Below are 16,540 nucleotides of genomic sequence, written 5' to 3' on the forward strand. Positions count from 1 at the left end.
AAATTTATTTTCGTTACAAAAAGTTCAGACCTTACAAAGTCTGTATGACTTCTAATCACATTAGATTTAGATTATTTACACAATTTCTGTAAATTGTCAGACAAGTGTTTTTAATTCTCCTTTTTTTGTTTTTGTTTTTGTTTTTGTTTTTTTTTTTTCAAATCTACTTTTGATGAAAGATTCTTATAACATAGCTTGAATCACATGATTCTCAGCTAATTTTTCTTTACAAGCGGTTATACTACTGTTTAAGATTTCACTATACTAAGGGTGTTTAAAGTTCCAAACATCCTTCTGACTATGGAATGGGGCTTCTTAAAATCATTCCGCTAATGGTTAAAACTGAATTGTGACTGAGGAAAAATTATAAAGGGTTAATGAAATAGATGCAAAATGAGGTTTTTAAAATCAAACTGGATTTAATCCTTCCACAAACTTAAAAAAGTATTCTAAATAAAAGTTAAATTTATTTATCATTCTGAAAACCACTGTTTTGGAAATTTTCTTAAATATCCATAACACTTCACACCATTGATAGACTGCACTGTTAAATTAACACAATGCTTTATCTCTAACTGCTTCCCACTTAATCAAGTTGCATGTTTATTTTTTGTTTTTTCTGTGCATTTTTTATTTTTTCTTACATGTTAATTACTTTTCAGGTTTAAGATTTTGATATTTTAAAATTTTTCTTTATTCAACATGACAGCTTTAATTCTCAAGATTGCATATCATATTTTTTTTTCTCGTCTTTTTTATTGTTGACATCAAATTACTAATGAAAATACAGAAGTGCAAATAAAACATTAATTAGTTCAATTAGAGTTTTCACTCTGCAGTAAATATACCATATTTCATTTCAAATTTGATTATTACTGAAACCTGTATGGATTTTAAATTGTTGCGTACACAGCTATTTCTCATAATCTGATATGGTGCTTTAATAAGATAAAGTAAAGTTTATGAAAATAGAAGATAAATTTTCAGACATTAATAAAGTTTAGATGTGATTTCCTTTCCGTAGAATCATGTAATTTTTAGATAAAAGAATATGATTTTTTTTTTTCAAAAGATTTTGTCAGATGAGTTGTACTATATTGAAGATGTGTAGTTGAACTTGTCCTAACTTCATGTTAAAATTTCCTCTACAGGAAGTGATGGAATACTTGGACACAGATACACTGGCTAACACGATGACCGAGTCCTACCTCCAGATACTGGTATGATATAGTAGAACTATTATCCATTGTGCTGGTTATATCTAAGTTAATGTGATTTAATATCAAGTACTGTTGTCTTAAAGCATTCCACTTTGTCCATCATCATATTAACCCAAGTGACATTTGGTTTACAGAATGATAATTTAAAGTTTTTTAGCTTCCACCATTCAATTGAGTGGGGAATGAGGGGGTGGGGGGTGGCATATAGTGTTATCCATGTTTTTCCGTCCTACCTAACGTCACATCTTGAGAACCTTTCATCATTCGACATTATAATAACACAAGTTTCACACCTAAGTAAAAAAAAAAAATCCAGTATTAAACTTCTTTTCTGATGATTATTCTTTAAAAGGTTTGCTTTTATAAAGTAGATTAAAAACAGAAAATCAATGTTTCCACTCTACTTTTTCCAATACAGTCGTCAGAATATGTGTCTAAGAGATATTTTCTTTTTATTTTTTTTTGTTGCAAACATTTTTGAAATAATTTTTCTGCTTTATTTAGAAGGTGACTTTGATATTAAGTTAAATATAATGTGAAAATGTTAAGTTTTCATTTGATTTAATAAGCTTTAAACTGCATAGTAACCAAAAAATGAAAAATGAAATTTTTTCTAAAATTACTTAAATCCTTTATTTGACTTTCTTCTAATATTAAACTTTTAAAAGATTTTATGTTTGAATAGAGAAATTTTTGTTAAGAAAATTTTCATCATTGCAAAAGAGGGAATATCCTTGGTTTTATTTTTCACAATTTTCACCCAAATAGCAAGTTTTTCTGAGATCAGGAAACAAGCTGAAATATTTGCTGTCGGGTCATGAAAATCTTATAAGTACAACAAATAGTGTACAGGATTACAAAATACAAGGATATTATAGAATAGAAGTTCCTATAACATAACCAGTTGGAGTGGTTATGTTAAAAGTTCATTATATTGACATTTCCAACCTGAAGAAAATGTTTCAAAATATCCAACATATTGTGTTGGGATTCCTCTTATATTAAATTAAGTCTTACTTCAAAACAAACGTCAAAGGAATATATCCTTAAAGTAGTCTTCGTTCAAGGTTAAAGAGTGATGTACATTTCATTAAATATGTTAAATTGAATTATCAATATCACCTATTATTTTTTACTGTGTATTAACATTGAAATTAGTTATATTTTATGAACAAATTAAGCAGAGGCACATTGAGGGGAATCTTAACAGTTTATTATATTATAATGATATGGGCTAAGGGGCTATAAACAGCTGTAGTGCTTCAGTATTACCTGGCCAACAAGTAAATGCTTAAATAGACTGTCGAGATATCGAAGCTGCTGGCCGAGCTATGTACCTGAAGGGAGGCAACTTAACTATTTACTGCCAAATAGAATTCTTCGGCGCCTAAACCCTAACTCCCTTTATCAGGAAGGGAGAAAGTATGATTTATCCATGCTCAGAAACAGCTGGCAAATGTTTACTCAATTAAACTACCTTATAAATGATTTTGAATTAATGCTGTTGTAGCTCCAGGCCTCACCTGCAATGGTCGTGTGGTGGGGTGGTGGATAACACATTTGCACAACAAACTACTGGGATGTTACATGTAACAGCTACTGAAAACTGACTGATCACATGACTACAGTGACCAATCATTATCTGATTGCTCGCTGTATAAATAACCACTCATGTGATTAACTGACCAATCGTGTCTTCCACATGTCGTAGCATTGTATCATCTACATACCTACTTGCTTTAGCTCATTTGCATAGGATGCTAGACTTGCTCAAGTTCATAAACTGCACTTATGCTTTTATCATATACATAAGTTTTAATTTATGAACAAATTACGCAGAGGCACATTGAGAGGAATCTTAACAGTATATTACATTATGATAATATGGGCTACGGGGCAATAACAGCTGTAGTGCTTCAGTATTACCCGCCCAACATGTAGATGCTTAAATAGACATCAAGATATCGAAGCTGCTGGCCGAGCTATGTACCTGAAGAGAGGCAACTTAACTATTTACTGCCAAACAGAATTCTTGGGGGACTTACGAATTACATAATGAAGTAAAATACCCAAATTGAAGATGTACCACAGCTGAAATACACCCAAATATAGTGTGCAGCCATACTGTAACCAGCTAATTAAGTTATACATAAACCTCATTTATCAACTACATGTATACAGCAAACTTAATGATCACAATATTTTTTGCTGAGTATTAACATTGAAATGGATTATATGTAGTCCAATGTCAGATTTTGTGATCAGAGAACGTTTGTTTGTCAAAGACCTAGAAAATGATGCACTGATTCTTAATTAACATTACATTAACATTTAGTGTGTCACAGTTTCTTTTTCATTTGAAAAAAAAACTCAACACGGTTGTTTGTGTTTCTCTATTATGCAGAAAGCTGCACAAGCCCAGAGTAAAGAGGTAAAGGTTTGCTTACTAACTTCCACAGGACAAACTAATATGTAAACATGGCCTTCAATTAATTACCAGACTTGACAAAGCATGGTGGAAAAGATGTTCTGTAAAACATTTTGACCAATAGAAGCAATAGGAAACCATTAGATTGTCAGATCCTTTGTGATCTTAGTATCAGTTTACTTTAGATGGCAATATTTACACCAGTACAGGGTTGATAATCAGTAATATCAACTCGTAGGATTGTAACCTTTAGAAAATCATTCTGCCAGTTTTGATTGTGACACTGTATAGCCAGTGCAGAATGACCTGTCATTTTGACCTTCCACTTTGACCTTCCACATATTAATTAAAGGTGAATCTTATCAACATTGGATACATTCAATTTGGTATGTAAGTCTTTTGCCAATGGAGGTATTAGTATGAACAAAAATGTTTAGGAAGAAGCAACCAAAAGGGCCATGGAGTTTGCATGTCCTGCCACAAATGTCTTTTTAAGTCAATTTAACCTGATAGGGTTTGGTGTAGGTTGGGGACTTAGGGAAGGGTCCTAGCTGTCATTCTTCAATGTATGCCATGCTACCATGCTTTGTACAGTTAAGGATACTACCCGCTAAAGAACATAATATTAACACTGTTTACTAATGCTGAAAAGTGTGTTTACTAATGCTGAAAATTGTGTGGGCATGTATGACCTGCCTTTACAATCTAACCAGAAAACTTAGAGTACTCCTATATACGTTTATCCTTGTTTTACTACACAGAAAAAAGCTTTATCATCCATATAACCTGGAGACATTTATTTATAATTGTTAATAGTTTACAATTACATTGATCTGGAGCTTTCTAGATTCCAGATAAGTCTTTTCAAAAATAGTGTTCATTGTTCCAGTTCATTTCAATCTATTCTATTTAAAATGAAATTTATTAAATTTAATCAGGATGTGATATCATACTTGTTTCAACTGAAATGTGATTTCTTGATTTAAAAATTCATTTAATAACCAATTAAACATTTGCCACATGTGTTAACATACATTTGATATACATAGTTTGATACTCCGGAACTTATTGAAATGGTAAGATTGTATGTATTTGCATGGAGACCAAATTAAAATCATGTACTCTTTGATATTGTGAGACATAGAACTAAGGGCTTGTTAAATTTATGAGTAGATCAGTTGATTGGTATGAAGTGTTGATTGTGTTGTAGATGAATGCAGTATGTCTGGTGACAATGTCCAATTTCATTAACACATTTATTTTGAAGTTGCTGTAATACATCAATGTATTTCGCCTGTGAATGGATATATACTTTTTTTATTAACTATTTTTATAAGATTTTCATTACTTGATAATTTTTTTTTCTACCTTGTTAAAATTTCCTCCGAGACCAAATATGTGTTAGTAAAGCATGCAAGGGAGGTAACTTTTACTAGATTGCTGCATGTAACTAACTATAGTAAAGAAATGTGAATGCATTGATATGCTGAGGGATGAGCATGGCTATAACTTAATAAACAGGAGTCTGTTAACTACATTATAGACTGTACATAAGGATAGCATGCAATTTGACTTGATTTGAAGCAAACTAGATATGACATTGTTGAGAGCATGCAGGAACGTCTAGCTGTAAGCCATCTTTTGCAAGGATTTTCCAGTTTCCATTGTTAAAACATCTACTAATCAGAAGGCATAATGTCATAATTTAAACAAAAAACTATGATCCCATTTTGAAGTTATTTGGGATCAGGTATTGTGAACATTTAAGATGTCTTATAGAGGTTTTAGGTTAGTTATTTGTCTTGATACATTTTAAACAAAATAAATGACCTTGACACTTCCAAGATCCTGTAGCCTCTTTCTGGACCGGAGTGTGTTGAGTTTGAACAGCAGAAAACAACTTTTGTCAAATGTGTTTTTAACCAGTCATTGACCAAGCCCTGTGGCTATCTGATTTAAGTGTAATTGTACCTGATCAACAGCAGCCAAGTAATTACACAAGACAGATTGTCAATATTTATATTAAGATCTTTGTTTTGGAACTAAGAAAACTATTGTATGTTTTTGGATAAATGGTTATAAGATAATCGGATTTTTTTCCAGTTTGCTATCCATCAGAGGACATGGACCATACTTGCCATCATCCTTGTTTAGAAAGAAGGAAATCTTATTTTACTAATTGTTGGACAGAATGTTGTACATTCTTTTTAGAGTTAATATTGTCCTTTACTCTGAAAGCAAAGACTTCCATTACTAATGATATGACCATACATGTTTACTGTTGCAGATGAATGGCTTTGAGCTATATATAAATTGTTACAGATAAATTACCAGGACTTTGCATGTATAATGTTACAGATAAATGACCTTGACTTTACATGATATAGTATAATGACCTTAAATATTTGATTTGTATATCAATGAGGCTGACTTAATATTTATTTGATGTTGTTACAGTTTAATATCCCTGATCTTACATTAATGACAATGACCTGAGGAATATATTGTCACAGATAAATGATCTTTACCGCACATAAATATTTCTGTTGGTGAGTGACCTTGACCTTACACTGTACATATCTGCTGTCCCAGATGAATGACCTTGACCTTACTTATTTAATATGTTATATTTACAGAGAAACCAACCTGATTTTGAAGAAATTAAGACTCTGGTCACTCAGACAGGGTTTGCCTACTTCCACATTCTCTGTCGCAAGTTGGATTTGGATGAAAAGCTGAAAATAGATTGTAATTATCAATATTTTGAAAATATGTGAATGACATCATTTTGCACTTTCAAGGTATATATTCACTTAAACAGTCAAACCTGTCTACAAAGGTCACTTGTCAATGAAGACCACATTTCTGTGCTGTCATTTGGTAATGTGAATTTTTCTTTTATCACTTTTTGGAGTTTATCACAAAGTAGTGAATGTAACAATCTGGAATCAATAACTGTGTGGTTGTGTACATCTGAATCTATAGTTTTGATACATCTATGTTGTCCCATTCAGAAGAAATCTGTCTACCTGAAACGTACAAATCATTGCAATGCATTTCACTTTATAAACAAACCTTTTACTCTACAAAAATTTCTTTAAAATTAAATGCACATGAAGACAAAAGTAAAGCAATTCAATACAATATGCATACTTCTATTTGTAAAATATTTTGCTTAAAAGTCCAAAAAATTGTGACATTTTATAACTGATACCAATAGCTGAATACCAAAACTTTTTTCAGTATATACATACATTGGAGGATGGGGGGGGTTTTACTGTTATTGGTTAGATTTTATATTTCACTAGCTTTATTTCCATTAAAGTCATGAAAATTGATGCAAGTATTATATACCCCGGTACACGTTGTTTTTTTAATGGACATTCTTTGTAAAGAATATATCTCATGAATGCCTTTTATTTGTTGATGTGGATGGTGCAGTATTTGCGATTTTTATTTCAGCATTTATCAAATCACCTGAACAAGAAGCTGCGTGGATGTACTTTAGTGAGAACACCCTGTCAATAGAAATCCTGAAAGATGATGTTTTACAGAAGATTTACTACAGAGTCAAGGACAAGGTCAGTGTGAAGGTCAAGGTTAACAAGCAAGAAACTCTATATACTTAATGTATTACAACTATTCTTAGACATACTTCATTGGATATGTTAGAAAATGTGAGGAAATTTCACTTTAATATTTGAAAAAATGTTTCAATTCTTATCTGACAGTAAGCCAATGTCTGGTAATAAGCTCAGAAATATATACAGTGGTTCACCAGAATTTCTAAAAATGTGATTCATTGTCCTGTAATAGCCCAACTGTAAAGCAATCAGTTGGTCCTTTTGGGCTATTGTATCTAATATATATAATGAACATGAAAATCTAAAAAAAATTGAAATAATTAAATATTTTTTCCATTGCATGTGCTACAGAAATCTGACTTGAACTTTTATCAAATAGTTTTTTAGGTTTTAAACAAAATCTTTCCTTTTGGTTCTGCAGAAAGTGCTTCGTGAAGAAATCAAAGAGAAGTTTAAGTATGAGGTGGACCGTACCTCTCCTAGCAACAAACTGCGTGACTTCATGGACTGGGCTAGTGACGTGATTCAGGACATCAAGTACCAAAGAAAGGTTTACTCCAACAGTTTGGGCAGACTCCTTGTCAACTTGTGGTGAGTATAACATGTCATTTAAAGCCATATCTCCATAAAAGACTTCTTGTCAGCCTGTGGTTAGTATCAAATTTCTTTGTTCCAGATCTCTTGGGAAGCACTCTTGTTAGCATGTGGCTATCATGAAATCTATTTATCTTAGATCTATTGGATAGTCCTCTTGTCAGATTGTGGTTATAGAAAGGCTTCATCCTATATCTCTTTGGAAGCCCTCTTGTTGGGCAGTAGTTTGTATAGAATATCTCTGCCCCAGGTCTCTCAGGAAACACTCTTGTCAGCCTGTGGTTAGTATATGATGTCTGGACCCAGATCTCTCAAAACACTCCTGTCAGCCTGTGGTTAGTATATGATGTCTGGACCCAGATCTCTCAAAACACTCCTGTCAGCCTGTGGTTAGTATATGATGTCTGGACCCAGATCTCTCAAAACACTCCTGTCAGCCTGTGGTTAGTATATGATGTCTGGACCCAGATCTCTCAAAACACTCCTGTCAGCCTGTGGTTAGTATATGATGTCTGGACCCAGATCTCTCAAAACACTCCTGTCAGCCTGTGGTTAGTATAGAATTTCTTTATCCTAGATCTCTTGGGAAGCCCCAGTGTCATCCTGTGGTTTGTATAGAATTTCTTTATCCTAGATCTCTTGGGAAGCCCCAGTGTCATCCTGTGGTTTGTATAGAATTTCTTTATCCTAGATCTCTTGGGAAGCCCCAATTCCCTATCTTGTGGTTTGTATAGAATTTCTTTGTTCTAGACATCTTGGGAAGCCCCAGTGTCATCCTGTGGTTTGTATAGAATTTCTTTATCCTAGATCTCTTGGGAAGCCCCAGTGTCATCTTGTGGTTTGTATAGAATTTCTTTGTTCTAGATCTCTTGGGAAGCCCCAGTGTCATCCTGTGGTTTGTATAGAATTTCTTTATCCTAGATCTCTTGGGAAGCCCCAGTGTCATCCTGTGGTTTGTATAGAATTTCTTTATCCTAGATCTCTTGGGAAGCCCCAGTGTCATCCTGTGGTTTGTATAGAATTTCTTTGTTCTAGACATCTTGGGAAGCCCCAGTGTCATCCTGTGGTTTGTATAGAATTTCTTTATCCTAGATCTCTTGGGAAGCCCCAGTGTCATCCTGTGGTTTGTATAGAATTTCTTTGTTCTAGATCTCTTGGGAAGCCCCAGTGTCATCCTGTGGTTTGTATAGAATTTCTTTATCCTAGATCTCTTGGGAAGCCCCAGTGTCATCCTGTGGTTTGTATAGAATTTCTTTATCCTAGATCTCTTGGGAAGCCCCAGTGTCATCCTGTGGTTTGTATAGAATTTCTTTATCCTAGATCTCTTGGGAAGCCCCAGTGTCATCCTGTGGTTTGTATAGAATTTCTTTATCCTAGATCTCTTGGAATTTCTTTATCCTAGATCTCTTGGGAAGCCCCAATTCCCCATTTTGTGGTTTGTATAGAATTTCTTTATCCTAGATCTCTTGGGAAGCCCCAGTGTCATCCTGTGGTTTGTATAGAATTTCTTTATCCTAGATATCTTGGGAAGCCCCAGTGTCATCCTGTGGTTTGTATAGAATTTCTTTATCCTAGATCTCTTGGGAAGCCCCAGTGTCATCTTGTGATTTGTATAGAATTTCTTTATCCTAGATCTCTTGGGAAGCCCCAATTCCCCATTTTGTGGTTTGTATAGAATTTCTTTATCCTAGATCTCTTGGGAAGCCCCAGTGTCATCCTGTGGTTTGTATAGAATGCCAGATCTCTTGGGAAGCCCCAGTGTCATCTTGTGGTTTGTATAGATCTAGATCTCTTGGGAAGCCCCAGTGTCATCCTGTGGTTTGTATAGAATTTCTTTGTCCTAGATCTCTTGGGAAGCCCCAGTGTCATCCTGTGGTTTGTGTAGAATTTCTTTATCCTAGATATCTTGGGAAGCCCCAGTGTCATCTTGTGGTTTGTATAGAATTTCTTTATCCTAGATCTCTTGGGAAGCCCCAGTGTCATCCTGTGGTTTGTATAGAATTTCCCATCTTGTGGTTTGTATAGAATTTCTTTATCCTAGATCTCTTGGGAAGCCCCAGTGTCATCTTGTGGTTTGTATAGAATTTCTTTATCCTAGATATCTTGGGAAGCCCCAGTGTCATCTTGTGGTTTGTATAGAATTTCTTTATCCTAGATCTCTTGGGAAGCCCCAGTGTCATCTTGTGATTTGTATAGAATTTCTTTATCCTAGATCTCTTGGGAAGCCCCAGTGTCATCTTGTGATTTGTATAGAATTTCTTTGTTCTAGATATCTTGGGAAGCCCCAGTGTCATCTTGTGATTTGTATAGAATTTCTTTATCCTAGATCTCTTGGGAAGCCCCAGTGTCATCTTGTGATTTGTATAGAATTTCTTTATCCTAGATCTCTTGGGATTGTATAGAATTTCCCTAGATCTCTTGGGAAGCCCCAGTGTCATTTTGTGGTTTGTATAGAATTTCTTTCTCCCAGATATCTTGGGAAGCCCCAGTGTCATCTTGTGGTTTGTATAGAATTTCTTTGTTCTAGATATCTTGGGAAGCCCCAATTCCCCATCTTGTGGTTTGTATAGAATTTCTTTATCCTAGATCTCTTGGGAAGCCCCAATTCCCCATCTTGTGGTTTGTATAGAATTTCTTTATCCTAGATCTCTTGGGAAGCCCCAATTCCCCATTTTGTGGTTTGTATAGAATTTCTTTCTCCCAGATATCTTGGGAAGCCCCAGTGTCATCTTGTGGTTTGTATAGAATTTCTTTGTTCTAGATCTCTTGGGAAGCCCCAGTGTCATCTTGTGGTTTGTATAGAATTTCTTTATCCTAGATCTCTTGGGAAGCCCCAGTGTCATCCTGTGGTTTGTATAGAATTTCTTTGTTCTAGATCTCTTGGGAAGCCCCAGTGTCATCCTGTGGTTTGTATAGAATTTCTTTGTTCTAGATCTCTTGGGAAGCCCCAGTGTCATCCTGTGGTTTGTATAGAATTTCTTTATCCTAGATCTCTTGGGAAGCCCCAGTGTCATCTTGTGGTTTGTATAGAATTTCTTTATCCTAGATCTCTTGGGAAGCCCCAGTGTCATCTTGTGGTTTGTATAGAATTTCTTTATCCTAGATCTCTTGGGAAGCCCCAGTGTCATCTTGTGGTTTGTATAGAATTTCTTTATCCTAGATCTCTTGGGAAGCCCCAGTGTCATCCTGTGGTTTGTATAGAATTTCTTTATCCTAGATCTCTTGGGAAGCCCCAGTGTCATCCTGTGGTTTGTATAGAATTTCTTTGTTCTAGATCTCTTGGGAAGCCCCAATTCCCCATCTTGTGGTTTGTATAGAATTTCTTTATCCTAGATCTCTTGGGAAGCCCCAGTGTCATCTTGTGGTTTGTATAGAATTTCTTTGTTCTAGATATCTTGGGAAGCCCCAATTCCCCATCTTGTGGTTTGTATAGAATTTCTTTATCCTAGATCTCTTGGGAAGCCCCAATTCCCCATTTTGTGGTTTGTGTAGAATTTCTTTCTCCCAGATATCTTGGGAAGCCCCAATTCCCCATCTTGTGGTTTGTGTAGAATTTCTTTGTCCTAGATATCTTGGGAAGCCCCAATTCCCCATCTTGTGGTTTGTGTAGAATCTCTTTGTCCCAGATCTCTTGGGAGGCCCCATTCCCCATCTTGTGGTTTGTGTAGAATTTCTTAATCCCAAATCTCTTGTCAGCTTGTATATAGTTTAGTATGACTTTCAAACCAAAGTCTCTTTAGTAGCCCTTCATTTCTGCCAGGTCGTTGTTAGGGTAGTATCTCTAATAAGCCAATCTTATAGTTAAGAGCACCAGACTTTTGGCCCGTCATATTAGGATAGTTAACAGATACAATTCAATGTTATTCGTACAAATACAGCAAATTGTTTTGATAAAAATTACATTATTACAACAAGAATGAATTGTAATTCAATAATATGTAAATATTGAACATATTTCGGGTTGCCCAAGTTTAGCGATAGGCTGAATTCATGGTGGGAAATAATTTAAAGATTGTAAGCATGACATTGAAAAAGAGCCCTTGGATATTGACAGTCAATTCCATACAAAAATAATTTTTTTTATTTTTTCATGTTTCAGGCTACCAATGAATTATGTTGTGCTGCTTCTCAGTGTTATCATCTGTACTGTTATACTGGTAGTTTGGAGGGATCCAAAGACATCAACAGGAGAGTCAGATACACTGACGTAAGTAATGACAGGGGGTCTCTAGATACACTGATGTAAGTAATGACAGGGGGTCTCTAGATACACTGATGTAAGTAATGACAAGGGACCTCTAGATACACTGATGTAAGTAATGACAGGGGGTCTCTAGATACACTGACGTAAGTAATGACAGGGGGTCTCTAGATACACTGACGTAAGTAATGACAGGGGGTCTCTAGATACACTGACGTAAGTAATGACAGGGGGTCTCTAGATACACTGACGTAAGTAATGACAGGGGGTCTCTAGATACACTGACGTAAGTAATGACAAGGGACCTCTAGATACACTGACGTAAGTAATGACAGGGGGTCTCTAGATACACTGACGTAAGTAATGACAGGGGACCTCTAGATACACTGACGTAAGTAATGACAGCGGGTCTCTAGATACACTGACGTAAGTAATGACAGGGGACCTCTAGATACACTGACGTAAGTAATGACAGGGGGTCTCTAGATACACTGACGTAAGTAATGACAGGGGGTCTCTAGATACACTGACGTAAGTAATGACAGGGGGTCTCTAGATACACTGACGTAAGTAATGACAGGGGGCCTCTAGATACACTGACGTAAGTAATGACAGGGGGTCTCTAGATACACTGACGTAAGTAATGACAGGGGGTCTCTAGATACACTGACGTAAGTAATGACAGGGGGTCTCTAGATACACTGACGTAAGTAATGACAGGGGTCTCTAGATACACTGACGTAAGTAATGACAGGGGGTCTCTAGATACACTGACGTAAGTAATGACAGGGGGTCTCTAGATACACTGACGTAAGTAATGACAGGGGGTCTCTAGATACACTGACGTAAGTAATGACAGGGGGTCTCTAGATACACTGACGTAAGTAATGACAGGGGGCCTCTAGATACACTGATGTAAGTAATGACAGGGGGTCTCTAGATACACTGATGTAAGTAATGGCAGGGGGTCTCTAGATACTGAATATGTGAACCTTCAATGCACTGAAACATAGCATGGTTGGGAATCTCGACATGAGACATAGCTGGGGACCTCCAGTACACTGACATGAGGCATAGCTGGGGACCTCCAGTACACCGACACAAGTTGAGGAAAGGGACATTAAGTATATACATAAGTCTATCAAAGGTCTTTACATACAAGATATTACTTGATGCCTCCGAGCACTGGTTCAGACTTAGCCATAGTCTCTAATTTAGTGTTAAGTGTAAGGCAATTTTCATCCTGTAAAAGTATGGCGTTATTTTGATAACAGGATTTAATATATGTACTATCTAAATACACTCTCTCAAGTTTGCATGATATCATCCTGGATTAAACGTATTGATGATTTTCTTTTCTTGCTTTTCAATAGAAAACTGTTTTGTTGGTATGGAGAACGTGATACCTTGATCAATAAAATATTTGTGTATTATCTTTTCAGTGCTATTCCAGAGCTGAGCATAAATAATTACTACGTTTTCCTGTACATAATGGGAGGAATACACAACTTCTTGTGCCTCCTTATATACGTCACGTTCCTCATCTCCAACAGTCCCACATTTCCACCCTGGAATATGTTTCTACGACTGATGTAAGTTCTTTAAAATTCTTCATTTTTTATTCTAAATTAACCTGATACCAACAGGTACAGCCATTCTGTTCTGTTGAAGTTGTTTGATGCTGAACGCTGATGAAAATTCTCTAACTGTATCAACTGTATGGTATTTTGGAACGTAATTCAACTGGATTAGATCATACAATATTTTGATATTATTTCAAACTGGATAAGATGTTTTATTATTTTGAATCTTAATTCAAACAGAGTTAGATCATACAGTATTTTGAAATTAATTCAAATTGGACAAGATGTTGGAGTATTTTTAAACTTGATTCAAATTGGCTTAGATAATCCAGTAAATTGAAAATTAATTCGAACTTAATAAGAGATTACAATCTATAAAAATGATTAGCAGCTGACAGGAATTGATGAGTATTATATATAGTTACTTAAATGTGTGTTTTACTTATGTACAGAGGAAAGAATAAGGATGATGACATGGAGTTCAAATCATGGCACGAGAAAAAGTTGGAATCGCATTTAGAGGTCAAAATCTACAGCTTCAAATCCCTGTATTATCTGGTATGTAACTCATTATTGACTTGTTCAAATAACATTCATAGGGTGACAGCATCACTGTCAGTCCTAGAAGAACACAACATCTCAATGATGTACTGTTTTATTTCTTGTTTGTGCTGTATCTACCTGGTAATTGTAAATTTTGTATCTGTGGTATGGTATTCATGTACAATATTATTGATAAAAGGTGGTAGACACTGCTGGTATACTTCTGTCCCTGACGTTTGTCTCCGGCTGGATACCATCTTACAATTCAGAATATACATCACATGTTCTGATGAAAGCATACATATACAGTGATGAAATTTATTAAATTCTTTGGCTAGTACACTTTCCAATCTAAGATTTCTTTCGTTCAATTTTGTTTCATGTCAGTTGCTTCTTAAGTTCAAAATAAAGGCATTTAGCATCAGTGGCACGTCCTGCTAGAAAAAACTAATAATATAATATCTTTGGTCTGATTCTGTACAAAAATTAGAAACACTAATAACAAAACCACAGCTAAAACTTAAAAATCTATGAAAATTATGATTGCAAAAAAGATATCATGATTGCACAATTTAATTTGCTGTATCCCTCAACAACACAATTGTCATATTAATCTATGCTCATGTGAAGTTTCATTCAAGTCCCACCCATAATTTTCAAGAAATATGCAGGAAACCTTGCAGCAGAAAAATAGATACAGAGTGAAAATATCCCCTTCTTATTTTAGGAGGACTTAATTGTAATAAATAAAGAATCAGTGAATGTTCTTTACTCTTAAGGAAAGGCTTTTTGTTTCAGGTTTTCCTGGCACTCTCCATACTTGGGACAATATTCCATGGGTACTTTTTTGCTTTCCACCTCCTCCATATTGCAGAGCTCAACCAGCTGCTGAAGCGGGTGATACTGGCAGTCACCACCAACGGTAATGTTTCCTTGTTATTGAATTCTCGATCAATGTTGACCTGTTAACTACTTGTAAAAATGTTCACACATCTGTAATGTTGTATAAAAGTTTCCATACATCTGTAATGTTGTATAAAAGTTTCCATACATCTGTAATGTTGTATAAAAGTTTTCACACATCTGTAATGTTGTATAAAAAGTTCCATACATCTGTAATGTTGTATAAAAAGTTCCATACATCTGTAATGTTGTGTAAAAGTTTTCATACATCTGTACTGTTGTATAAAAGTTTCCATACATCTGTAAATGTTATATAAAAGTTTCCATACATCTGTAATTTTGTATAAAAGTTTCCATACATCTGTAATGTTGTATAAAAGTTTTCATACATCTGTAATGTTGTATAAAAGTTTTCACACATCTGTAATGTTGTATAAAAGTTTTCATCTGTAAATGTATAGATTATGTCAAAGTTCAATTACAACAGAAGCTTATGCAGTTACTATACCCTTGAATTTGCTCTCATCTCAGGTTTACTGAAAAACTATTTTAGGGAAAGTCATTATAGTATATCTTAAATGTATTTATTGGAAATGATTCTTTTTAAAAGAAAGAAAAAATGGTATAATTCACTTCTTTGATTGACTTTTTTTATATTTATCATTCTTACTGATATTGTTAGAATATCATGTTAAAGGTTCCCTGAAGATTAGATATGAATTGGTTTAACTGTATTTCACTCATTGGAAATTTTTGTTACAGGAAAATCACTGTTGATGGTAACACTTCTTGGTTTAGCCATCCTTTTCATTTACTCACTGGTGGCATTTGCTCTCCTTCGAGAAAAGTACTTCCAAGAAATTAACGGACGACACTGTCGGACAGTGGGCCAGTGTTTCCTCACCATGATACATCATGGTCTAGTGGATAGTCCTTACACGGTAAATGTGCACACAAGTCATCAACATATTGATAATCACTTGATGAGAGTTATTCCATTAAGTATCTATCCCACGCCAGGACGCCATATTCAGTTTAGCACTATCACACACAAAAGTTAATAATTTGATAAGTGGATAGTTTAAATAGAAGTAATAGCCATAAACCTGAACCATGGATACAAGTAAGTTAATTTGGTATCCTGGAGTCAGGTAGATGTTTTTCTGTGGTAGACCTGAAAATATAAAAGGGCTTTGACCTTGTTAAAGAAATAACATGTTAACTTGGTATAAGGATAACTTGACACATTTGTGTTCATTCCTATAGATTGCTTGCAGTGATTTCTCCCAACTCTCTATATGCAGGTTCTCTTTCTTGTTCATTTCAGACTATAGAGGCAGAAATGAACAACAACAGTTACACAGATGTGTTGATGTTGACCGTCTTTGATGTGACGTTCTTCATCCTCATTACAACTATTGGTCTCAACATCATATTCGGTATCATTGTGGATACGTTCTCTCAGCTCAGAGACTCAAAGGTAT

At 35.0% G+C, this 16,540-nt stretch overlaps 1 protein-coding gene across 1 annotated transcript in view; it reads left to right on the forward strand.

The window, feature by feature from the left end:
- The window catches only part of LOC132545854 (inositol 1,4,5-trisphosphate receptor type 3-like), a 143,107-nt gene that overhangs the window by 122,470 nt on the left and 4,097 nt on the right, over nucleotides 1–16,540 (forward strand). The window contains exons 61-71 of the mRNA XM_060209525.1: nucleotides 1,152–1,220; nucleotides 3,625–3,651; nucleotides 6,285–6,396; nucleotides 7,111–7,229; nucleotides 7,654–7,823; nucleotides 11,926–12,033; nucleotides 13,470–13,619; nucleotides 14,063–14,168; nucleotides 14,952–15,075; nucleotides 15,819–15,997; nucleotides 16,384–16,536. Of these exons, the coding sequence (XP_060065508.1) occupies nucleotides 1,152–1,220; nucleotides 3,625–3,651; nucleotides 6,285–6,396; nucleotides 7,111–7,229; nucleotides 7,654–7,823; nucleotides 11,926–12,033; nucleotides 13,470–13,619; nucleotides 14,063–14,168; nucleotides 14,952–15,075; nucleotides 15,819–15,997; nucleotides 16,384–16,536 (1,317 nt within the window). The remainder of the gene's footprint in view (nucleotides 1–1,151; nucleotides 1,221–3,624; nucleotides 3,652–6,284; nucleotides 6,397–7,110; nucleotides 7,230–7,653; nucleotides 7,824–11,925; nucleotides 12,034–13,469; nucleotides 13,620–14,062; nucleotides 14,169–14,951; nucleotides 15,076–15,818; nucleotides 15,998–16,383; nucleotides 16,537–16,540) is intronic.

The sequence above is a fragment of the Ylistrum balloti genome, unplaced genomic scaffold (genome assembly GCF_031769215.1).
Source record: "Ylistrum balloti isolate Yb309-2 unplaced genomic scaffold, AGI_CSIRO_Ybal_v1 Utg369858, whole genome shotgun sequence".
Lineage (NCBI taxonomy): Eukaryota > Metazoa > Mollusca > Bivalvia > Pectinida > Pectinidae > Ylistrum > Ylistrum balloti.